Below are 25,858 nucleotides of genomic sequence, written 5' to 3'. Positions count from 1 at the left end.
TAGGAGGAGCAGGTCGACTTCAGTCCAAGAAGTAAACAAGAATAAAGAACAAAAGACAGCAGAAAGATAGCCTGAAAAGCTGCACATGAACAACCCTTACATTTGCTTCAAGCAAATCCCTCCATTGAATGACATCCACACATATGAATTGGAGAGATCTGCATGATGTTTGCGCTCTAAATAAAGCTAAAACCCACAACCACACCTAGTTTCTAACTACCCTTTCCTATTTAATTTGCCATGTTGTTTGCGGTTAATAAATCTCCGTCTCCCTCTCCTGGTTGCAGTGCTGATGTGCTCATCCAGCTCACCTTACCTTGTTATTTCTGCCCCCCTCATGTCCTGCTTCTTTGCTGTGTGCACCTTATACGAGATAGAAGACACTGCTTACACAATAACTCATTCAGAACTTTAAACGTTCAGTTTCCAAGCATCACTGCTTCTTGCAGTGATTTTCACATGCAGGTCACAAACCTCGGTGAAGGAAAAGGTTGCATATCATCAGAAAGGTTAAAGCGTGAGCTCACATGTCTTGCAGTTTGTTTACCAGGCCAGGTTTAACTCAGCACACTACTGCAAACATTCAGCTGCATTATATGATTATCAGTCATCTGTGGGCTGATCTGCTTATGCCTCTGTTGCTGTGACTGTAATCTGACACAGCTGCCACAGCCATTTACTCATCAGGTAAACTTATAAAGTATATAAAAAGCAGACTTTAAGGATGCTGCTCTGCAGGTGGTTAAAGTATCAAAAAGCAAATTTGAAACTCTATAATAATGTTTTGTTGTTGTTGTTTTTTTTTTTTTTTAACAATTATTACTCTATTAACTCAAAGAAATATTTTTGTGTGCTTTCAGTGGCACAATTTTCCATTTAATCCAAGTCAAAGGCAGATATCACAGTAGTATAAAAATGTCCCAGGTTAAAGTAAACATTTATTTATTTTTTAAATCAGTCACTGACATCCCTTTGTCTCTACCCCAGCATTCAGGGTTCCTCTCAGCCAGGCTCAACAGTCCAGGAGCAGGACAAGGAAAGCCAGGAGCACCAGAAACCAGCTCAGGCTTCCACTGCAGAGGTGGAGGTAAATGGCCAGGAAGGTGTCCCAGAGGAGCCAGACCTTTCCACGCTCAGTTTGTCTGAGAAAATGGCCCTGTTCAACCGCCTCGCCCATTCTACAGGCAAGACTGGTGAGGGGACTCGAGGGGACACCCGCCAGCGCAGAGCTAATGCTCGTTTTCAGACTCAACCTATCACCCAGGGAGAGGTGAAGAAGGTACAATAATTTCACCTTTTGCAATGCCAATATACAAAGATCCCTAACGACCACTACTAGTTCTTCTACTTTTCTTCTAACATATATGAGCAAAGCTCTGTGCAATACATATGTTATAATTAGATTTGTTTTATTCAAAACTGACATGGCATTAGGCATAAAACAAGGCACAAAAATTGGTAGAAGTATATAGAAAAGAGACTGAAAGAAATAACATGAAAGACTGCAATGCTCAACAAAAAGTGCAAAGAAAGCAGAGAAAATTGGCTGAAAACAAACAAAGGGAACAATTACAACTAACAACAATGAAATTGTGTAAGTAGTGATAAAATGAATTGAATGATATTCTTGTTTATCACAAAAGCTCTAGAGTAAAACCAAAGTTCTGCAGGAGGTTAACAATTTTCTGATGTGCAGACAAAAGTGTAATTTAATTAGAATGAACAATAGATCATCTAGAGTTTCTTTGCTGTAAGATTTGTGAAAAACCTGCAAACATTTTACTTTTAGGTTACTTCCAGTGACTGCAGTGAGCACCACGAACAGTTTGCCTCAGTGCTTTAGCGACAGCTGACGTGGTTCTCTGTGCAGAGGGATGACTTTTACATAGCACAAAAAAGGTCACAGAGTTTATTTTGCACTTGTGTTTTTTTAAACTTTACTAGCCTCCATATGTCACAAATGACAAGAAGTCCACAAATGGGAGGCCTGACACAATTTTCATTTATCACATTAATGTTGTTGTTGTTTCCAGAGCTACCCTGAATTTTATAATACTGTATATATTAGTAAGGGTGAAAAATGAAAACGTTCCTCCCCGGCATCCTCTGACAAAGATAACCTGACATCACGCTGAGATATTTTATAAAAGGTCGACTTTATCTCCACCATGTTCTCAGCAGTGAGTCATAGTCAATACCTGGTTTCCACACAGGAAGATGAGCTGGCAGTAACCTCTGCAGTGTGCAATGGTGACTTAGAGACCAGTCAGGAGGAACATGTAAGACCCCTGCTGCATTTGTGGAGCTTATGATTGGTTGCATTGAAAAATCCCGCCAGGACTGATCTGATCAGGTCCTGCTAGAAGTCAGTGTTTGTGTCTAGTGGCTTTTGGTGTCGGTTAAAAATGAATTTTATTTTGCCTCAGTGTTAGATGTGTGTACTCTTTGCAAAACAGCATGTAATTAAAAGTTCTGGTTGAGTTTTTTTGTTATCTGTGGCTATGTTTTTTAATGGTTGCTGCTTCTGGGACATGCTTGTTCCCTGCATAACAAGCATGGGATATTCAAATGCAAGCAAATACAGCTCTTTAGTTTGTTTAGTCCTGAAGTAACTTCTGTTGCAAAAGAAATGCTTACCTGTGGATTTAGTATGTGGATAGATGTGATACTGAATGTGTACAAAATTTGGTGAGACCTTGAATTGCAAACAAAATCAGTGTGTGGTAGTGGTGTGGAGCTTTAGCATGTTATTCATGACTGGTTATTTCCGTAAATGTATAAGCCACCTGTGCTGGAGCACCTTGAGGAAGAGACATAAACTACACAATGTAGGAGATAACATCAATACAGCTTTGATGCACTTTTCTGGCTTTTAAAGTTTAATTCCTAACCACAGATGACATATTAAAGATAAACTGCATAGTGTAGTGCTTCACACTTTGGCCTAACAAGCGAAAGAGCCTCAGGTTGTTCCCAGCAGGAGACAAAAACTCTTGGCTGTTGTGTCAGGAAGTCATCGGGAAAGTGTGTACTTGCGGTTGGCTGTCTTTTATATACAGTGTGTGTTTCTAACTAATCCTTTGACTGACTCTTGTTTGAAAGATTCAAATCAAGTGTCAAATTTTAAATCCAGCTTTATTTTTTAGCTCATCATGCTCCAGTACTTTAAAGTATTAGGGCGTCTGTATTCATTAACTTCTTGTTGCTCAAGAATTTCAGATGCATTTTAATTCAATTCAATTTTATTTATACAACTCCAAATCACAACAATGGTTGAGGTGCTTTAAATTGTGAGGTAAAGACCCTACACTGCACTGATCACTCCATGATGCCACACTGGTTAACAAAAATGGAAGTATGAACCTAATTAAAAGGAAATTACTGAGCTGTGTTTAAGTATGACGACGTGGCTAAGATGTATATTATCAGGTAATTGTGTGAATGACAGCTACTGCTGTGGCTTCAGTTGTGCTGTGATTGCTGCTTTCCTTCCTCTCAACAGTCCACATGTTTCTTCCCTACCTTTTGGCCTCTTTGCCATCCCGTCGTCTGTCTGTTCACCATCACATCCACATAGGCCTACGTTCTGCAACCTATCCCTCCATTGAGTTCTAATTTGTCTGCTTTAATTGTATTCACGTCCTCCGCCCTTCATATCGATCCCTGCACCTCTTCTGTTGTTCTGTCTTTTGTGTCCCGACTTTCTCACACGACTCCTGCTGTTCTTGCAGCTGAAAAATAGCGGCGAGATCAAACTGGAGCCCCTGTCAGCCTCCCTGGTTCGATCGGTGGCAGCTGTCACCTCCCAGGCCTCCATCGCCATGGTAACCAAGGCGTCAGGCAGCATTGCCGGTGATGATGATGGTCTCCGTTTAGAGAAGTCCACTGCCGTCACCTACATCCCTGCCCAACAACAGGCTTCCAGTAGCACCAGCATTCACCAGGAGAGGGCGCCGAAGTACTTCTCCATGACCCAGAGTGGGGACCCAGGCCACCCAGAGTCTGAGCTCAACTCCTCCCCTCATCCCTTCCCTGAGAGCCAGGAGAAATTTGGGGCCCCTCCTGCTCCCACCTCCTCAACTGATCACAGGCAGGAGGAGGAGAGCCGGAGAGCACCGAAAGAGGAGGAGGTGAGGCAAAGACAGCAGGGAGGAGCCAGAGAAGCCGGCCAAGGCAGCAGCATTAAGGGTAAGCGGCACTCCCCCGACAGGGACAGAGACGACAGGCAGCAGCATCCCCGGCTTCAGCACTTTGCCGAGCCCTCTTTGTGGGAGGGCGAGTCAGAGTCTCTGCCCAGCTGGAGAGCCGCAGACGGAGACTCCCACGAGAACAGAGACAGAGCAGAGGGAGGAGGACGAGGAAAAGGAGGCTACCTGAGGGAGGCTGCAGCAGCGCACAGTTCCTCCACACATGAGCAGGAGAGAGGCAGTGGCCCGGTCTCAGGTAGGAAGCTTCTCTGTTGATTATAACATAAAGAGATGGAGATAATTGGGGTGATGGGTGGGTGGGTGGGGGCAGAGGGGGGGATTGAGAGAAGGATGGACAAAGATATAAAAATAGAAGGGGCAAAAAGAAAAGACAAAACGGAAATGACAAAAAGACAGAAGGAGAAATGTCTGGGGAAGGGGCTGCTCTCATTATCCTCATTGTCTCATGCAGCATGCTCCCACGCATGATTGGTTTTTGCCGGCTGCACACACACTTGTCCCAGCTGGGGGTGTTTGATTTGGCTGATACAGAAAGAGAGAGGGAGAGGCGTCTGAGACTGCATCTAATTAGCATATTTTTCCATGAATTTACCTCGTGGCTTCTTTGTCTGGAAAGAGGAAGCCCTTTCCTAACATGCTGTTGATCAGCTAAGATTTTTATATAGAACTGTCTCTCCTCACTGCTGTGGCCTCTACAGGGGCTGTCATCCCTTTTGCACCACATTACGCCTGTGGCTTAGCTGTGCACATGCTACAGTAAAATAGGCCTGACCTGTTTTTATGTACTAATGCACAGAGTGTCCAGGGGTGGTCCTTTCCCATGCATGCACACAAACAGTACATGCAAAGATGAAAGCACTCATTGAGAGAGTGCAGAGCAATTGTTGGGCACTTAAATAAAGCAGGTAGAGGACAAGAGGGACACAATGGAAGGCTTGTCTGGAGGCTATAGCCTTATTTACTTCTGCATGAGTAAATCTTCACTATAGTAAGATCCTTTATACGAGCTTATCATGATTCACTGGGGAAATACCACAACATGCCTAAAAGCCTTAATAAGACACATGTTAAGCCTACTGTGTAGTTGTCCTTCTGACTGTGGCCAGAGTTTTTCACAATACTGTGAGGTATCTCCACAGTATATTTAATACACATTAAGTGGGGATAGTCTGGGATTCCTCCCTGCAGGAAATCCTGATCATCTCACACTTTACTTTCTATGCAGCATTTTCATTTTCTGTATCAGTGTAGTGGACATTTTTTAAAAGAAACAGAAAACTGCACTGTAATGCAGCGAGGCTCTCTGGTATTCTGTACTGCTTTCAAAAATATTTCCAGTGTAATATTATTCCTGCTATCCCTGCTGAGTCAACATACATATATATTTACTTTGCTGCCCTCTTAACTTTGCCTCGCTCCAGCAGAAAGAGTGTAATGAACTAACAGTGTCATATCAGGCTTTTCTGTTTTTGTTTGCCCAAAGGGCCATTTGTCACCTGCTCACATTAATAATTACGTTTCTTTTAATAGCTCAGATACCCATGTTCAAAACTTTGTGCACACTTTAAAGTATGTCAAGTATATCTGTGTTTTCAGGTGATTCAGAGGATATTCGTGTGCATCTCAGATATGTTTCTGAGGGTGAAAACACAGGCAGGCAGAAAGATAAGATAGCACACTAGCAACAAAACATATTCAAAAAGTTGCTCAAAGCTTCTTCTTCTTACATATAACTTGCAGAGTAACAAGTTAACAAAAGCATTTTTCGCTGGTGGGAAAAATGTTTTTGCTCAAAATATTGAGGTGAACGTGTCTTCTAACGTCTGCAACTATGTGGCTCGAACTTAAATCCGACAAAATCGTTTCCTTGTGTGCATGCATGCATTTCACGGAGTTGGTGCACAAACAGATATATGGTAACCTCATCTTGGTGTTTAGTAACACGTGAATCCATTTCCAGACTATTATTGGAGTATTTACACTGTGATTGTTTGCAAAAAAGGGTTCTTTCAAAAAAAAAATGCTTCAGGAACGTTTTGATATATTCAAATTTATAAGAGACAAACAAAATTATAATCAGTTCAGCGAAAAGAACAATGTGGTCATTTCCAATAAACCCAGCGCTAAAATATCAGATGGAGCTTCCCTAAATTCATCAGCCAACAAACAAAAACTGAAAGGTAGATTTTAAAGAGCCTTTAAACTAATGCTACACCCACACAGTGCGTTTTAAAAGTTGACTTTGACTTTTCTGTTAGTTTAATTTAGTTTTACCTTTTAGGGCTCCTGCATCCATGCTAATATGTTTTTATTTCAAAACACTGCTAACATCTACACTGTTTCACCGCATTAACACCAATTAAGGTGGGACTATTGAAAATACTGCTGAACCAGATGTAGTTTGAAAAGTCTTAGTTCAAGATATAGACTGTATATAAAAGTTGAACATAGAAATGCTTTAATTCTTTCCTTTGGTTGGAAAAAGAAATCTGAGAACGTAGAAGTCTGAAAAGATGAAAGGTGTAATGTTGTATTTCAGGCTGTTGAAAATATTTGAATTTTACCCGGTTCCCAAACAGATCCATGTTTACTCCCACTCAGCAATTTTCTGTTGAAAAGAGTTACTAAAAACTTCTAAATGGTAACCATTGTATATATAAAGTCACCTCACAGCAAGATCATCTGAGGAATTTCCAGAGGTATCATATCCTCTCAGATTTTAAACAAGTGTAATCACAGTGGGACATATTTTCCATATTTTCACATCTGGAAAAGTTATCTTTTTAATATGTTTTCAACAGGTTTTGATGGAAGGCCTGTGGCACATAATCTTTTATGTAAATATCTGTAATTTTGATCAGTTAATATACACTATTGCATTCTATTTTTCTCCCAGATGTGCCGGATCATCATGCGCCACTGAGGCCGCTGATAGCTAAAGTGTCATCCAGGACTGTGTCTCACGTTTCAAGCAGCCAGCAGCAGCAGAAGACCGTCATTCAGCCTCCCCAGACCCTCCCTAAACCTTTCACACAGCAGTCTCCTCCAAACCAACCCAAACCTCCGTCATACATCGAGCCCCAGCCGTACTCCCAGGCCCCACCAACATATCCCAAGCCTTTCAATCACTCGCCACAAACCCAGCCCAAACCTCAGGGATTCGTCCAACCTCTCCCTAAGCCTTACCAGCAGACAGCACCGCAGCCTCAGCTCAAACCCCAGGTGCCTCCGCAGACCCCCCCCAAACCTCAGTCCTTGCCCCAGGCGCTCATCAAGTCCCAGTCCCTGCCCCTGGAACACATCGAGGACTTGGGCAGACACAGTGATCATTCTGGGGACCTGCTGTCCCCCACAGAGTCCGGAGACCAGCTGTCTGACGGCATGTCCAGCAAACAGATGTCCATAAAGGAGAGGTGAGTGACAGCTGAAGATTTCATCTAGTGCAAATTTACTTATAGATTTATTTATTTGTTGTAGATGTAAAAGCAGAGGGGGAAAAAAGATGTAGAGGATACGATTAAAATGTCCAAAACAACGTCCAAAAGCAAATTAGTACTCAATTCCAAAATTACGATTTGTGGTCTCTGGAAGGTGCTGCTCCTCATAACGACAAAACTCTATGGTGGTAATCCCTCTGAGCGCTTATTTGGGCAGCTGTTTTGGAGATAAAAAACATGCTCAGGTTTGAGAAACAATATCTGGTATAAAATGCGAAGTCTATTGCTGCCGTCTTTGTCGTTATGCCTCATTATGTCTAGTGAAATTGGTTCAGTAACCATACAAAAACATTTTTTCACATAAATGAAATAAGTGCAGTGTAACCAAAAGACCTGAAACTTATTTTTTTCTGAATATAAATACCTTCAAAGGCTTTGGTGCCAAACATGGAATACAAACAATGGCACGCATAACCGTGACTGGGATCCTTTAGATGAATGAAAATTCACAAAGAAAATAATTCTTTAAAGCTTGTAGCCTAGCAACACTGGCTAGGCTACAAAGTGGATTCACAAGTTCTGGATCCAATCAGAGTTCGGCTCTTTACAAGGTGTAAAATTAAATGCCAGCAAAGATCAGATTTTGATTCTTTTCTGCTGGCTGAGTCAAAAAAGCCAAAGCTTGCTAACATTGTAGTGTTGCACCTGATAAGACTGTGTGTCCTTCACTGCCGTATATAGGTTTGTTTAACTCTTTCACATCCATGGAGGTGGGAGAGATTCATTATTAGCATCACTGTGTTTCACAGCTGGCAGAGAGCTGAGTGGACTGTTAGAGTCCCCTGAGAGTTTGCACATTCCTCCTAATGCCCTCATTTCTGCCCTGTCCAGACAAGGAGAGGAGATTATGACATACTTTCCTTTACCCCTCGGCCATTCGTTATCAGGGCTCCTCATGCAGTCTTTGGAGGCCTTTGTTACAGTTTTTCTCGATTGCTTAAACACATTTCTTGAAACTATGCCTCGTATTTTCAAAACAGTAAACACAAATCCATAACTTCTCACCCAATTTCCCAAACATCGTATTGTCAGGTCAAAATGAAGCTCTATACTCAAAACCATTTGCTCTTGCTGAAAAACCAAACTTTGACTACAGACATCACACACACGGCCTCAAAAACACATGCACGACAACATAGTCGTACACATTGGTGCAATAAATGTAAAACAGTATTCCCAAAACTGGCAAGTTATGTTGCTTGTGGTTCTTCCCCTCAAAAACCTTTTCACATGATGAACACAAAAGACGCAACCAATGTACATACAGTGGGACATTTTTATTCATGTACCATACAGTACAATACACACCAAAAACATTATTCCACCTCAGCATCCTGTCTTTGGTTTGAGTCAGGCCAGAGAATCTCATCGACATAACAAGCTATATCGGCCCTAGCTAGGCAGCGGGGGTAAAATCCTCTTGCATGCCTGATCCACCCCTGGCATGCATCTACTGATATGTCTAGGCAGGCGTCTTTCACGGCCTGGAGGAGGACATAAGGTGTTGTACACCTTCCACCGCCTTGCCGAAAATACCTCCTCTATCGGGTTTAGAAAGGGAGAGTATGCAGGCAGAAAGATGTTAGAAAACCTTGGGTTATTGGTAAACCAGTCATGAACCATAGCAGCGTGATGGAAGCTGACGTTATCCCAAACAACAACGTAGTGAGGCTGCTCTGGCTGTGCTGGTTACCTGCAGTCCCGCTGAAACATATGTTGTCTCAGACCATCAAGAAAAGCAAGGAGAAGCATAGTGTTATAGGGTCCTAGAATCAGATAGCGGTGGAGTATCCCTCGTTGGCTGATAGCTGCGCACATAGTGACATTCCTTCCACGCTTACCAGGGACATTTACAATAGCCCAATAACCAATTATGTTCCTCCACCTTCTCCACCTCCTCCTCCCTGGTGTCCTAGACCACCTTCTCCTACTGCTCCTGGACCTCTTCCTTTGCATGTCTTTGGATCCATTGTTTCAAACCTGAATGAGCTGACTTGGGCCCTTTTGTTTATCCATTAAAGTTTCTGATTGGTGTGTGATACATTTTGACTCATAGTGTTTCCACTTCGTTAACTATGTGCTATTTGAGCTAAAGCTGTGCTGATGTGAGTTAATTGACTGCTAGTGCTTTCTAAGTGACCACATGGTGTAAGCACTGACAAATGTAGGGATTTGTGTGTAGTTTTACAGTTCACCACATCTGACTCATGTGGTAAAGCAGGGGCATCGTGTTTATAGTTCAAGGAAATGGGTGTGCTTCTTGGAAAGTGGCATTAAAATTTGAAATTTGGGTTCACAAGATTGGTTATAGTTTTTAAGCAATCGAGAAAAACTGTAATAGTTGTGTTTGCAGCAAAAGGTCTCTGGTCTGGATTTTCTCCCTTGAAAGGATTTCTTTCCTATGATTTGAACTAAAAGCACGAATATGTAAAACATATTTATATATAAATTTGAAAAGCACCATTATCTCAATATTTTTATTTCCATGTATTTTTATATTGTCATTTTGTACACATATATGGATTTAGCCATCGTAAACGTGGAGGTTACCCATTGGCTTCTGGACTTTGGCCCTAAGAATTTTACAAGGCACTGTCCAATGACAGAACACAGATTTTTTTTAAAAATAAGTATAGGATATTAATTAAAAGCCTAATTTTTGCCTGCTAAAAGATTATCTCTTGTCTTATGTCAGAGTGGCACTGCTGAAGAAGAGTGGTGAGGAGGACTGGAGGAACAGGATCAATAAGAAACAGGAAGTGGTTAAAGTGGCATCCACTGAGCAGCCAGCTCAGCCATGGGAAACAGATCAGACCAGCCAGAAGAAGGTTAGTCTTTACTGTGTATACAGTATAACAACTGTGAAGCCTCACTGTGGTCACATTTAGAGTGAGTCATATTTGATTTGGCAAATTTAAACCTAAGCTAAAGAAGAAAGTACCAAACAAAATGTAGCTTTTAAAAAAAAAAATTATAGTGAAAATTAAATCTCTCTTTCCAGTATCCAGCATTAAAATAAATTATCATTTATGCAGTTAACACTTTTGTGATTAAATTTATTAATTTATTTGATTAAGTCAGACCCATTAACTAACTGTGCGGCTGACTTGCAGTTTTGTCGTGCTTCCCAGATACACTGGGCTGGTTCTTGCGCACTGTATGTAGAGAAACTGCACTAAAACCTGTCTCCTCGCATAAATGTTTGTGGTTTCTACATCGCTGTGAATAAAACTGTGTGTGCTCAAATATGACTGGCAGGTCATTCTCCACGGATTACATTTCCTGGAGATTTAAGTAAAGTGGGCACAGGTTTCTCGCTTGAGTTCCAACAGATTGTGGTTTAAAACAACATTTGTCTTAAATGTTTGCAGAAAATGTCATGACATGACCAATATAAATGAAACCAAATTAATAGGAATAAATTTAATCCACTGTTTCAGAAAAGTGTTATATCCGCTTTTCATTTAGCTTCAGGTATATTTTTACAGAGCCTTTGCTCTAACAGTTTTGGTTAAACATAGTAAACACCAGTGCCTCATTTCCCTCCCCATCCTTCATCGTTACCATGCCAGCTTCTGCCCCCCCTCTCTTTCAGTTAAGTGCTCCTTTTCATTTCATTCCCTTTAGCCCATCTGTTGTTTGAGCGCAGTGGTGTCCGACCAGCGTGGCATCCAGCCCTCAGACAGCAAACACTAAATCATCCGCCTCGTTCTGCTTGTAGAATTAGCAGTCTGGGCTATTACAAATGAATTTTAACACAATCGGGGAAGCTTCAGGCTAAGTTTGACTTAAACCTCGAGAGGTAATACTTGAAAGCTTATCTGACAGAAAGAGTTATTTTGGGAATCTCTTATAAGTATTTATGCATCTCTGTTGGCTTAAACAGCAGCTAGAAAGACATTTATAAGCTCAAAGAAGTTCTAATTTTGGGATTTGGGACTAGGGCACTTTAAAGGACTCCTTTCCTGCAGCTCGTACACTCAAAATTAGTATTCTGTGAGTTGAAACCGCCTGCTTAAACGCTGGATGCTAATCCTTAAGGCGATCTCGCCCCTAAAACCCATTAGCAACAATAGCAGTAGCCCCCCCTCACTCTGACGTGTACTTCCCCTGTGTTTAACCCCTCAGGAGGAAGGGGTGGTTGTTCAGGACTCCTCTCTGTCTGTGTCTGAACAGCTGTGGGTAAGACCTGTTGGTTATTAGCTTGGCGTGGGATCTCTGTTTTCCTGTCACAGTTTTGTTTGGATGTTGTGCGAGGCTGCTTTTTGCTTTTCCTGAATCTGCTGGTCTGTCGATGTTCTAACAACATCTAATATTTAATATTTAACATATGGTCTTAATACTAGATTATATAAACTCATTGGGGCTCTAAATATTTTAATTAAGCACTTCTTAAGTAAAGTGCTCATGCTCAGAAATACTATAGCATTTGATGAGCAATCACGAGTTCACTTTGCACAAGTCACATCTCCACAGGTTGGCTAAGAAACTGCTTTAAATGCCAATATATTATATTTAACGAACCCTGGTATGAAGATATGTGGCTTATTATATTTTTTGAGTTTGAAATAAAATACACTGTGAATGTCTTTTATAGTTTTGTATTTTGTTGTAAAATTTAAAAATAATTCCCGCAACTCGTAGCCACCATTGTTGTTAAGATTGTAGTGTTTGGTTGCAATTTTTGTTTCCTTCTATGACATGGACATGTTTGATATTCAACCTTTTTTACAACCTTTTTTATTTAAACCTGAAAATAGTTTAACAAGGAAAGCAAAGAAGAAAACATAATGGGCGTTAGTCAAACTGTATATCACAATGATGATGTTCACAGAGGCGATACGAAGAGAATACGGAAATATCTGTGTTTGTGCAGCATAGCTCCTCTTTGCCGATCTAGAAGACGGCAGTTTTATATATTCTGATTTTCTCGATCGATTCCATTAGCAATAATTTGTATTTAATGTTTGTTGCCCTTTTGGAAATTCTATTTGTGTCTTGTGGCAACTGTCAAACAAGTATAACAACATTTAACAATAAAGAAACCACTGTTACGCACATTAAAAACCTTAGAAAAACAAAAGAAAGTGCTGCAGTACAAATCCAGCAGCAGCAAGACAGCATCTATTTTTGGTCGTTATCCGAGGCCAGTTAGACTCCTTGTGCGAGAAAAATGTAGACACAGTGTTTGGTTTTATGATCAGCAGATCTTTTAGTTGACCAAATGCATCAAATGCTTTGTCTTTGCGCACAAGCACTTTCCTCCCTCTTTCTCCTCTTCCTAGCAACAGGAAGGCTTTGAAAACGAATTCTACATGTTTCCTTTTTACTGGAAATTGCAACCAAAAGGAGCACTTTAACATTTTATGATGCTTCTAATATGGAGTGCAACCAGTTTACATTGCAGATCAAAATATGTGTTAAATATTTTCAACTTTTAACCAGTAAAAATATACCGCACATGTTTGACAGTGTGAACAGGCAACACGTTAAGACCCACGAGATTGAAAGAGACGGGGTTCCTTTAAGCTTTACGTTTTCATTGCACAGGTAATGTAATTTTCTCCTGGGCGAAGTGGCTTTTGCAATTTGCTGCCTTGTTACTAACAGTAAACATAAATGTATTCAGCAACCTTTAACAAAAGTAAGTGCATTCTTTATTTTGGAGTGTTTTATTTAGAGACAGTGAAACTTCCTTAATTCTTTTGAAAGGCTTTTGTCATTTCTTAAATGAATAATGAATATTTAAAACCGACATGTTTTAAAGGTAAAATTAAATTAGCGTCATGTTTACTGTTTAATAGTCAAACTGCAGTCCCGATTTCTGGCTTTGGTCTTCTTTCCTTTGCATCCATCGTTTGTCATCCTCTGTGTTCATCGTTTTTCCCTCGTTTCCTTTCCTGTCTTTCAATTTTCCACCCACTACTACATCCTCAGGAGCCTGTCTTCTCCTCTACCTTTTCTCCTCCTATCTCCCTTGGCCAAAAGTGTCAGTATATTGACCATCATAGTCAGGTAAGGTCATGCGCCTAGCATGCTCAAACAGGCAGCATGTACTGGAGTCTTATCGTTCTTGCTTGGTCTGCAGCTACTCATGTGTTGAGCACTTTCTGCGTTATTGAAATTGATTTGGTTACGCCAACACGAGTGTACAGCCATCACTTTCACTGAGGAATACAGTAGACTATATATAGCAATGCACCCAGCATGCTCGAATGCATCCAATCTTTTTATAACTGCTTGGTTTGATACTATTACTACATGAATAATTGCGCCTTTGGGAACAAAGCAGTGAATTGGAGCTACAGAGGTGATGCAGTTCTTCCATGTATTTGTTTTATGTTTTAATCTTATTAAAAACAAGTCCTACATGGCTGGAAATATATTGAATTGAAGACTAACAGTTAGCTTCATTGTGTAGAGATGATTGCTTTTCATGCAGGGCTTGACACTTTAACCTAATAATCATTCATAATCTGATAATTTGACATGTCTGTGCAGAAGACGGGGGAGGAAATTGAAGCCCAGATGACCATTGAGGAGAGGAAGCAGATGATTTCAACTCGTGAGGATGCTTGGAAGGCAAAGGGCAAAGGAGCAGCTAATGACTCCACCCAGTACACAGTGGCTGCACGTATGGTCAAGAAAGGTGGGTGTCTGAGGTGGTTTTTAAAAATGCTATAGAAAAAGACTTTGAAGCAACAGTATGCACCCAAAAAATGGATGTATTTGGACTCTAGTGCTATTTACAAATCTGCATTGACTTAGTTGGTGACACTGGCTGTCGAAATGTAGAGATGCACTTGGCTTCCGGTGCCAAAAATACCAAATGCAGAGTCTTTTTTTCACAGGCATTAAAGAAAAATTCAAAGACCTGATTGTGAGCAGGTTCATGTAGTAGTTATGTCGCTTGCTCTAAATTTGTGTCTATGTGTCTGCAGGCCTGGCAGCCTCCTCCTCCGTTATCAGCCCAATACTGTCGCCTGTCTCCACCAAGCTGAAGAGCAGCACGCCAGCTGTCAACAAACCACAAGAGGGTGAGATAGATTTGCAAGTCATCACTGTCACCCCAGAGAAATCGCTGTCAGAGCTTTTAAAAAACTAGTTTGCAGTTTACAGAAGCTGATGGATTTAAAAATAATTCATAAAGTTCATAAAAAAATATCAGCTAATAACTTAAAAACAGTAATAACGGCACAAAACACAAAAAAGCTGGATGAACTTGTGTGTTTAATTTAATTACTTTAAGAAAATTTTAAGGGGTCCTGATATGTTTTTCTTTATTTTCTGTCAACTATAACTTTAAAATAACTTGGTGGATCCTCATATTGAATATGGCCAAAGTTTCAAATAAGTAGGCCAGTTTATGTACAAGTATGAGACAGAAGCTTTAGACTATTCTAGGTTTGCTATTTATCCAGAATATCAGTGAGAGCAGGTAATCCTGTGAACACAACAGCCTCACCTACCTACTGTTCACAATTTTTGTATGCAAATAGCAGAAGAGCGTTGGCTTAAAGGGAGAGACACTAAAACAGCTTGAAAACAGAGGAAGAACTAAGAGACTATGCCAAGGCCCAGTATATGATAAATAAGGATCATTTTGAACTGTGAATAATGTAAAAGCAGTCCAGAAAAATACAGGGATAGAAACGAACGTAATGAGAGCACCTCAATCTTAATCACAGCTGTTGTTTTGAAACTTGAATTATGTCTTCCAGAAATTGAGGCGAGGCCGGACATGGAGTCAGATAAGAAGCTTGACAAGTTGGAAAGCTTCTTGGGGCGCTTGAATAGCAAAGGTAAGTACATCCGCAGTGACTTTGACCTCAGCTTAGGAATATATTTCATTTTAAAAGCATTTTTAGTGCCAATCCCCCCAAAAATATCAACACTCTGCAGTGTTACCTTCAAAGAATCTGTATAGATTGCATCCTTATTATTTTAAACTGTTTTTTTTTCAGTGGCAGGTTTGCAGGAAACCACTATAACAGTGACTGAGAAGGCCGTGAAGGAAGTGATGAAGCTGGATGATGAGATCTTCTCCAAGTTTTACAGGCGTGTCGCTGAATTTCCACGCATGCCCACCAGGATTGACATCAGCGAGGATTTTGACAGCATATTTGGCTCCCAGGCTCCCAAGTAAGAAAAAAAGCTTCTAATTATACATCATCGGCCTCTTGGTAATTCTTTTCCATTGTACTCATACTCATTTTTTTCTTCCTGACTAGGCTGACTTCAGCCATGGTGCAGCACAAGCGCTCAGTCCGTCCTTCTAGAAACGTTCAGTCATCTAAAAACCCTCTGAAGATGCTGGCAGCTCGAGAGGACATCCGACATGAGTACACAGAGCAGAGACTTAACGTGGCACAGTTGGAAAGCAAGAGAATGAAATCCGAGAAGACGAGTAAGAACACTACTCTGTGTTTAGGAGTTTGTAGAACAGAAGACTTAATAGAGCCCCTCTGTTATTGTTTGTAATAAAAAAAAGCAACAACAGCAAAAATGGAAACGTTATTGTTGTTTGGAGCCAACAAAACTACATCCATTTTTAACCTCTGCAAATTAGCGTGACCCACTTATACAGACGTTTTTTTCTGCAGGGATTTTGTTACTTTAATGTTTAATGAAGCAGTTATGTTAGTTATTTATTAATTTTTATTCCAGTAGGCCTTTATTGTTTTTATAAAGTGTGTATTTTCTCATTTCAGTGAATAAAACCTCAGAATACTCCGAGGCTGCTCTGGCAGGTCTGGCCAGTAAAGAAAACTTCAGCAATGTGAGTCTGCGCAGCGTCAACGTCTCAGAGCAGATGTCTAACAACAGCGCTGTGCCGTACAAGAACATCATGCTGATGCAGATCAAAGGTGAAAACTCGCTTATATTGTGTGTTTGTCTTAATGCTGTGTCATTTCCAGCTCCCAGACATGAAATAAACATAATCTTGGACTAGAACCTTTTAAATGAGAGCTTCATTCATTCTTCATTTAGTCTAAAACTAGGTCTAGTGGCACCGTGGGGTGGTGGTTAACACATTTGCTTTACCCAGTTTAAGATCAGGAGGAGACACAAACCCAGCCTTGTGCTGATCCCAAATCTGAATAAATGGGAGAGACGAATCTGGTGTAACAGCTGTGCCATATCAAATATGGGAAGCCCTCTCCTTGGGGGAAAAATGAGCAGCTAAAACTACCTTTAGTTTCAGAAACTGGCTGTTAATGTTTAGGTTCATACTGCAGTTAGTGTTCTATATGAAAGTCATATTGTTGCATCATAAACTGCATCCATAAACTGTGTACCTGCATGTCACAAACATGGAATCTGCTAATAAATCCTAGACTTTCCTTGAAAACTCTGCAATTTCAGCAATTGAATGTAATTGTATTAATAAGGCTTCAAAAGGCACTGAGAGGGTTGAATTAGCAGATAGCTCTCAGCTGTGTCAGCACCACCACCTGCTGTGGCAACCACACCCCTAATTTTAATGTTTCACAGTATTCAGTTCAGTGATTTAAACATGAAGTGATTGAGGTGAAGCAGACATCTTGCTGTAGGCGCCTAGGTTGGTAGCCTCAAGAAAGTCAAAAGTAGTCATGCCCCGAATAATAAATAAATAATACTATTATTATAAAATATTGAGTTCTGTATGTACAGCAACAAACAAAAGGGGAAATTGCTGTATAAAAAACAGAATCTTTTTTAAAGGCTTTAATCTGCATTTTAATGATGATACATCAACAGAGCTATCTGTGAATAATAAGTCTGTTTTTCATATGTTGATTTGGTCATCTCAACGTGTAGTCAGGCTTTTGCTCCTGTGATAATCCACCAATAAGAAAACAAGGGTCGCACAAATTGTCGTTTCCATCTGTCCCTGTAAAATACTCAAAGTTTTGCCTCAAGCAGAACATCTATGATAAATCTACGGAGAAAATGAATTAAAGTGGCTTCATATTTCTTGCAGGTCGTCGTCATGTTCAGACCAGACTAGTGGAGCCCAGAGCGTCGTCTCTGAACAGCGGGGATTGTTTCCTGTTGGTCACTCCAGAGCACTGCTTTGTTTGGATGGGAGAGTTCTCAAACGTTATTGAGAAGGCGAAGGTGAGTGTTACCACTCTGTCTGGTGTGGTCAGAGCTACAGTAGCCATACTGGTGTTTGAAAAAAAAAAAGATTCATTGATTATTTAACTTTCATTCTCTGCGCACACACCCACTGGCACATATGCCCATCTGTGCTCCTCATCAAACACGTTTTCAGCCTCTCCATTTTCCCAAAGGACGTCTGTCTAGACAGTTTTTAATAAACATTTGTTTTCCTTCTCTGTGATCTTTACACACTTTATTGTGATTTTATGCATGAAGAGCCAAGAAACAGTCGGCCAAATCTCTTTAGTATGACTTTTTTTGTCGTTGACTTTAATATTTGACATTCTTATGAAGTTTCACCTCTTACTTCTGAGGGGTATTAATGGATTAATTAAGAAGCTAAATTTATTTGTTGTCTACATCAACATCATGGTGAGGATATGGCTACATTTACTCTTTATTTTTCTTTATATGCGACTCAGATCTACTTTATTCTTGTCAGTTTAAACAGCAAATCACATGTCTAGTCTTTTTTTTTTTTTTTAATCATCATTGACACAGCTTCTGTATGTGTTACTAAGTTAGATACAGGTCTGATTTTTTTTCACTTAATTTGACTTTAGTTTGAACAGTAACCCAAAATTTACACCACTCCAGTCGTCACCAAGATAACTCAACTCTGTCTCGGGGAGATGAGCGAGCTGAGCGTTGTGTCTCTCTACTAGAGCCTTGTTAAGTTAAGAGATGCTGACAGTAGAGGTTAAAAGTGAGCCTCCACATCCTAAAAGTTTGGAAAACTCTTTCAGGGAAACCATTCATGTAACATCCACACTGCTCCAGGCTCAGATTCCACATCCACACACAGGATTAAAAAGTTTCCTCTTTGTCATCTGCTTACACTTCATTGGCCTCCATGTTTACTTCTATGCATGCAGATTAAAACAGAATCTAGCCCATGAAACTGAAATCTATAATATTTAATAGCCGATAAGATGATTCTTTTTCTTTTGTGAATGCAGGCAAACGATTTGGCCACGTTCATCCAGACAAATAAGGACATGGGCTGCAGGGGGAACCAGGTGCAGACCATCGAAGAAGGGGTGAACCCACAGAGTCCAGATACTCAGGAGTTCTGGTCAGTCCTCGGTGGACAGATGGCATATCAGTGTAAGACATAAGCTTTTGTCTGTGCGTTTGAACCACTGCACACGCTTGCGTTGATAATATCTTAACATTTTCGGTTACTATGTTTAATTGTAGCGGCGGGTCCAGCAGAGGAGGACGAGCAGTTTGAGAATGCCATCGTGGAAACCAACTGTATTTTCAGACTGCAGGATGATAAGCTGGTTCCTGATGATGATGAGTGGGGGAAGGTCCCACGCAGCTCCCTCCTGACATCCAAGGAGGTGATCTATAAAAGCCTCATTATAATTTTGATAGCTGCTTTTCATTTTTCAGCAGAATTTCACGTTTCCGCTTTCTGAACTTGGAAAGATTTCATGAACGGAGAGGAAATAGGATTTCATCACTGGTGCAGTTTAGCTTTATTTTCGGTTTGCATGTGAATGGGACACTTTTCAGCATTTCTGTCACATGTGCCACGCGAGAATGCAAACCACTGTATTACAGAAGAGAAATATTACATGGAAGAAATCAAAGTTTCTTCTAAAAAAATGAGAAGCAGACCTGTAGATGAAGGTCAAAGATAATGAATGGACTCTCTGGAGTCTAGAAGGTGGTGGTGGTGGATCAGAGAAAGAATTTCTGATGCAAACTTTATATGAGATGCAAAATAAAAAGAAGCTGGGGATTCACTGTCCTGAATTTACAGGGACTGAACCTATGCTAACTTTCTGGAGCTAGAAAGGACTATTTTTGGAGACCGTCAAGCTATCAGCTTACACTTAGTTGGCAAGCTGCATGCATCCACTGTATATTGCACAGACACCTGCAAATTTGAACTAAGTAACATTCAAAGGGGCTAGAGTTTCAGTCACTAAAGTGATGCACACACTTCTTGGATTGTCTCTTGCAAGAGTGTCAAACATAATGTCAAAGACTCTAATCCAGCTCACTGGGCAACTTTGGGAAATGTGAAGGAGACAATCATTTTATTAGACTTTTAATTGTATTTTCAGCATAGTTAACATATTATTCTACTGATAAATACCTCCACCACATCTATTCATACTGCGCCAAAGTAATTATGTAAAAAATAAACAATTAAATTGCAGAAAAGGGTTTTTTTATACTAGAAAAATTTCTTCTTCTTTTTGTTTTGTTTTTTTTAGACTAGGTCCACAGTTAAACAAACAAATCATTCTATGAATTTACAAATCTTTCAGCATTATAATTACAGGATAATCTGGTCAATAAGCTACCAGAACTTTTCCCATAATTTTACATATTAATTTATTTATTTTGTTGACATACATTTAATACGACAGCATTTCTTTATCACATAGAACAATCGAGTAATACTGTTGAAATTGCACTTCTCATATTAACAGATCTCAGGGATTAAATGTGTAGTTAAACATCTTTACATTGACAGAAAGAAGAGTTTCACTGGTCTGGTTAAGTTCAAAGTGGGCTGTATAGGGCCCTCGATATAAGATAAGTTTGATGTTCTTGGTCTATAGCAAACAGCAGACCATATAATCTGCTAGATTTTTCCATTAAAATGCTTAAAAAAGGGAATAAAGCTGCAAATTCATATGAGAAATCCAGTTCAGTGACTGTCAGTCAAAGCAGTCGTGCTCCTCAAAATGCAAACTTTAAGCTTTAGTAAAATTTACTGTGGTGAGTTATATATAGCTCACCACAGTACACAGAGGTTAAAACATGTTTGCAGTGATTGTTTTTTGAGTTTTTTGTATTTTACTTCTTATTTCTGGGATTTATATAACAACATTGTGTTATTGCATATAATATAGATGATTTTCTCCATATGTAACTTAAAAGGGCTTTATTAAGTTTGAAGCAGTGCTAACTGGGTGTCTGTGGTTGTTGTGCTTTCTGTGCTGCAGGTTTTGGTGTTTGATTTTGGCAGTGAGGTGTATGTGTGGCACGGTAAAGAGGTGACTCTGGCCCAAAGGAAGGTGGCCTTCCAGCTGGCTAAACACCTGTGGAACGGGACATTTGACTACACGTGCTGTGACGTGAACCCTCTGGACCCCGGAGGCTGCAACAAACTCATACCCAGGTGAGAATACACATGCCTGCTTCACATTTTTACTTCTGGCCTCAATCGAACAACAAAAATGCATAGTGTTTTAAAATGATCAACTTTATTTCTTAGTTTTTAAAAGGCTTTTGATTTCATGAAGTTTAACGTCCTTTTACTCTTTTTTTTTTTAACCACGCTCTTCTCCACAGGAAGGGCCAGGGCCGTCCTGACTGGGCAATATTCGGCAGGCTGACAGAGCACAATGAGACAATCTTATTCAAGGAGAAGTTCGTGGATTGGACTGAAGTAAAGTCCCCAACGCCAAAGGAAGGCTGCGAGCTTGTACCTGAGCAGAAGGTGCAAATCAGGCTCTTGTTGTATGAGGATAAATAGCTTTATTCCACAGATTATCCACATCAGAGAAGCCTGATATATTGACTTTATCTCCCCATCTGTTTATTTGTTGGGCTGTCTCAGTCAGGCTTAGTTCATTTTGTCAGGAACAGTTTATTACACACTGGGACCAGGAATTAGAGCGGATATGCCTTTGGTTAGATGCTGTATGAAGCATTAGTGTGTCAAAGTGCCTTATTTTGCCTGTTGGCTCAGTTTTCACTATCACATCTTAACATTTCATTTGATTCTAATCCTATCTGCAATCTTTCTCCCAGGAGGCTCCAAGGCGAGAGTGCCGGCCTTACGATGCCACCCTAATGCTGCCTGTCCTGCAGTCATCAGTTTCCATGATTTTGGATGGGGTGAATGTCGGGCGTGGCCACGGTCGAGTGGAATCAGAGGACTCCATGAGGACTCAGGAGATCGTCACAGTTTCTGTGGACGTTTGGCACATCCTGGAGTTTGATTACAGCCGTCTGCCACGCCAGAGCATAGGCCAGTTCCACGAGGGGGACGCATATGTGGTCAAGTGGAAGTACATGGTCAGCACCTCAGGTTGGTCTCTAGTCATATTCTGACATGGTAAAAATGATCTACTTGACATTTTGCATTTGTGTGCTTTATGGCACACAAACAGGTAGGTGAGCTCTGATAATTCATTACAACACCACCTCACTCAAAAAGACGTAAACGTTTTTTGTTGTGTAGTGAAAAGAGTAGTTTTAGAGTGGTTTATTGATCCTTTTGTTGTCTGTTTCTGTATTTTGGCCCTAGTTGGTCGCAGGCAGAACCCAGAGGCAAGGAGCAGTGGGCCCGGGAAGGAGAAATGCTGCTACTTCTTCTGGCAGGGGCGACACTCCACTGTCAGCGAGAAGGGGACGTCAGCACTGATGACGGTGGAGCTGGATGAGGAGAGAGGGGCACAGGTACAAGAGACAAGGCAGTCAGTGTTTAAAAATATCAGCTCTGCAGTGAAGGCTGATGTTATGAAATGCTACTGAAGTAACACACTAGCCCGCTTCCATTGAATCGTTCATCACAGGAGATTACGACGGCATTAAGATGGCTAAGAATGAAAGTTTTGTACAATGTTCTCTTTATGACGCGCACATGTACACATGTACAGAAAGATGGACAGTGCATACATTTGTAATCTTGACTTTAACAGAGTAATTTGACCACTGTTACAGATGCAGGTGCAGCAAGGAAAGGAGCCGGCATGTTTCCTGCAGTGCTTCAATGGAGGAATGATCGTCCATGCAGGCAAAAGGGAGGAGGAGGAGGAGAACACTCAGAGTAAATATTTGGACTTTTCCGTTTTTTATTCTATTTACCTTTATATATTGTTATTATATTATATTATTTTTTATTATTTAATATTGGTATTAAATAAAGAAAATAAATTGTTGTTGTTATAATATGATTTATGTTGGATTGCTGATTAAGGATTAAGGATAAAAACTTCCTGTCACTCACGCTTACCTGCTCTAATCAGGTGAGTGGCGTCTTTACTGTGTGCGTGGTGAAGTGCCGGTGGAGGGCCACCTGCTGGAGGTGGCTTGTCACTGCAGCAGCCTTCGCTCTAGAGCCTCCATGATCCTGCTCAACATCAACAAGGCCATCATCTACCTGTGGCACGGCTGCAAAACGCAGCTGCACACCCGCAGTGTTGGAAACACGGCCGCTCTTAAGATAAAGGAGCAGTGAGTGTTTATAAAGACACTGTTTCCTCATTTTACACTCTCATCTGAGAATTGAATATCATTTCTCTCTTTGCTGCTTTCAGATGTCCTCTGGAAGCAGGTCTCCACAGCAGCAGCAAAGTGACCATCCATGAGTGTGATGAGGGGGTGGAGCCTCCAGGCTTCTGGGAGGCTCTGGGGAGAAAAGACAGGAAAGCCTATGACTGCATGCTTCAAGGTACAGGAAACAGCGTTTTTATATGTTGACACCATAGACTCAGCTTGTCTGAAATTTGCTTAACAATGCATTGTTATAACACCATTGTTGTTTCCTAGCATCACTTATACTACCATTGCCACGCTGCTGCAGCAGTAACTGTAATTATAACTGATATCATTTCTAGTAAAGTTAAAAATATCTCGTTTAGCTCACATTATGAATTCAATACATACAATAAAATTCATACAGCATACTTGCTTATACTACCACACAGTAAAATTGCTCTTTTGCATTCTTGTACATTGCACAATAAAGTGCATGAATATATTATCTGTAGGTCAAATTTTAACCTTTTTAAAAGCCCTTATGATGGCTTAATAACAATTTAGTTCAATTTTATTTTATTTATAACCAACTCAAGGCTCAATGTGATTTTTACTGTAGGGCAGTGATTCCCAAATTGTGGGCCCGGTATTGCAGGTGGTCCATAGTAATAACAGAAACTCAGTTTGAAATTGCTCACAAGTATGTACAGTTACATATTTATATTCGTTTATATAAAAAGTGAATCAAAACTGGTAATAAAAGACAGTTAGTTTGTGTTATTGCAAATATTACTCTGACCTAAATTTTATGCTTATGCATTGAATTTTGTGTCCCAGTGCCAGGTGGGTTACACATTAGTCATAACACATGAGCTCAGTGTGACTATGCATATGACTGGGTAGCATTAGCAGTTCATAGTCAACAGCTTGTGTTTCTTGTTTTTTAGTATTAAAACATTCAAAGAAATACATCACTTTCTCTTGTGTTTTGAATTGAAGATTTAAGATTGGGTGGACTTCATGGGAATTTTTGGTTTTTAAAGAGGTCACAGGATTCTTGAATTTGGGAATGACTGTTTTAATGTAAAGACCTAATGCTCTTTACTCTACAATATAAGATTTTAGAGTATTTCACAAACTGCAGTATTTTTATTTTTTTTAGGAATTAACAATAACGACAATTGTTCATCAAAAATATATAAATGAAATCAGAAATAACAGGTTTGATTTTTTTTTTTTTTTCAATGTTTAACAAAATATTAAATCATGAGTTGTAGTCTAAAGCTCTCCACACCTACACTGGTCATCATCTGAAGAAGGATGATGTATCTTGTTGTTTGTCAGATCCAGGAAAATTCAATTTCACCCCACGGCTCTTCCAGCTGAGCAGCACATCTGGAGATTTTGTAGCAAATGAGTTTTTCCACCCGTCCAGAGCTCCAGACCTGGTCAGCTCGCTGCCTTTCCTGCAGGAAGATCTGTACAATGCACCTCAACCTGGTGAGACTGAAACACAAACGTTTGGCGGGTGGGGATTTATATTCTTCTAGTTAAGGCTTCCATCCATCCTTGCTCCATAAGCTTCGAGTGAGGAAACAGGAGTGTTTTAGATAGACATGCCATCCACCTCATTTAAAATCTATAGCAACTGTGTGATGCTGTCATTATCAATATGGACCAAAATCTCTGAATGTTTTCAGCGTCTTGTTTAACCCACTACTAGCTGAGTATACCTAATAAAGTATCCAGTGATTGGATATAGGGAACCTTCCTAGAGGTAGAAAAAGTGGTGAAGCATATCTGTCTGATGTATGTGCATTTATGTAATTCTTTATTCATTTCCACAATTCATTACTGTTCATTTTTTGGACGATTCAGGGTTTGTGCGTCATTCGTTCATCTGCACAGTTAAGAACAGATTTGTGAGAACACACTGTTTGTGAATGAAGACCAATGTTTTTATTGACTGCTGGGGAATAAAATGAGCAGCTGAGCTGTTATGAAAACAGTTTTATTTTAATTATGTTGAATTATTTGTGGACAAAATACATGCATAAACTGTACTGTGGGAGCTCTAATGTGCAAGAGTATTCATATTCATCATCTCAGCTCAAAGGTTGTTTTTCTTTTCATTTAGTTTAATCTTGTGTCATTTGAGTAAAATATACACCTATGTACATTTCTACAACCTGAACCTTTAGAACACGTCAGTGTTTTAGAATGAGATCAGTTGTATCTGTCCAAGATTGTGCCAGAGAGAGTGAAGATATAAAAATAGCTCCATCCCATCATCTCTTTCTCACATCCTTGCAAAAACAAGATGAAGAGATGTTATTTAGGAACTGATTTTTTGCAAAATGAAAGACACACTTTCAAATCTCATTGTCTTTTTTATCCTCACACTGATGCTCGCACAGACTTAAAGGATCATTTGGGGGGGGGGGGGGAACACTTTAAAATGTAGATGCGTAACTACAAATCCAGAACATACAGTATGCAGATTACACCGCATATTTCTTACTGTATCTTATGTCTCTGGCACAGCTTTGTTCCTGGTGGATAACTTCCATGAGGTTTACCTGTGGCAGGGCTGGTGGCCTCAGGACAGCGAGAGGACTGGCTCTGCTCATATCCGCTGGGATGCAGACAGGAAGTGCGCGATGGAGACTGTGCTGCAGTACTGCAAACGTGAGGCAAACATCCAACTATTTATAATAGTTCTGAGGATTTTTTTTCCAGAAACTTTAAAAGCAGAAAAGAAAAACATTAGGAAAA

General features: G+C 40.2%; 1 protein-coding gene across 14 annotated transcripts in view; it reads left to right on the top strand.

The window, feature by feature from the left end:
* Positions 1-25,858, top strand: part of LOC120722957 (supervillin-like) — a 45,512-nt gene that overhangs the window by 14,534 nt on the left and 5,120 nt on the right. For 7 of the 14 annotated variants that reach the window (XM_040014167.1, XM_040014233.1, XM_040014242.1 and 4 more), the window contains 25 exons: positions 988-1,279; positions 2,214-2,279; positions 3,732-4,443; positions 7,105-7,621; positions 10,401-10,533; positions 11,834-11,887; positions 13,643-13,720; positions 14,207-14,354; positions 14,647-14,742; positions 15,427-15,507; positions 15,670-15,847; positions 15,937-16,112; positions 16,417-16,572; positions 17,670-17,806; positions 18,811-18,958; positions 19,052-19,197; positions 20,821-20,996; positions 21,170-21,317; positions 21,632-21,911; positions 22,131-22,282; positions 22,547-22,652; positions 22,852-23,059; positions 23,143-23,276; positions 24,428-24,583; positions 25,628-25,771. In XM_040014167.1, coding sequence (XP_039870101.1) covers positions 988-1,279; positions 2,214-2,279; positions 3,732-4,443; positions 7,105-7,621; positions 10,401-10,533; positions 11,834-11,887; positions 13,643-13,720; positions 14,207-14,354; positions 14,647-14,742; positions 15,427-15,507; positions 15,670-15,847; positions 15,937-16,112; positions 16,417-16,572; positions 17,670-17,806; positions 18,811-18,958; positions 19,052-19,197; positions 20,821-20,996; positions 21,170-21,317; positions 21,632-21,911; positions 22,131-22,282; positions 22,547-22,652; positions 22,852-23,059; positions 23,143-23,276; positions 24,428-24,583; positions 25,628-25,771 — 4,622 coding nt within the window. The remainder of the gene's footprint in view (positions 1-987; positions 1,280-2,213; positions 2,280-3,731; positions 4,444-7,104; positions 7,622-10,400; positions 10,534-11,833; positions 11,888-13,642; positions 13,721-14,206; positions 14,355-14,646; positions 14,743-15,426; positions 15,508-15,669; positions 15,848-15,936; positions 16,113-16,416; positions 16,573-17,669; positions 17,807-18,810; positions 18,959-19,051; positions 19,198-20,820; positions 20,997-21,169; positions 21,318-21,631; positions 21,912-22,130; positions 22,283-22,546; positions 22,653-22,851; positions 23,060-23,142; positions 23,277-24,427; positions 24,584-25,627; positions 25,772-25,858) is intronic. The other 7 variants (XM_040014159.1, XM_040014203.1, XM_040014193.1 and 4 more) reach the window with 7 other exon arrangements.

The sequence above is a fragment of the Simochromis diagramma genome, unplaced genomic scaffold (assembly GCF_900408965.1).
Source record: "Simochromis diagramma unplaced genomic scaffold, fSimDia1.1 OVJJ01000205.1, whole genome shotgun sequence".
Taxonomy (NCBI): domain Eukaryota; kingdom Metazoa; phylum Chordata; class Actinopteri; order Cichliformes; family Cichlidae; genus Simochromis; species Simochromis diagramma.
Note: the sequence above shows the minus strand (reverse complement) of the source record. Positions and strands in the feature narration are given on the sequence as shown.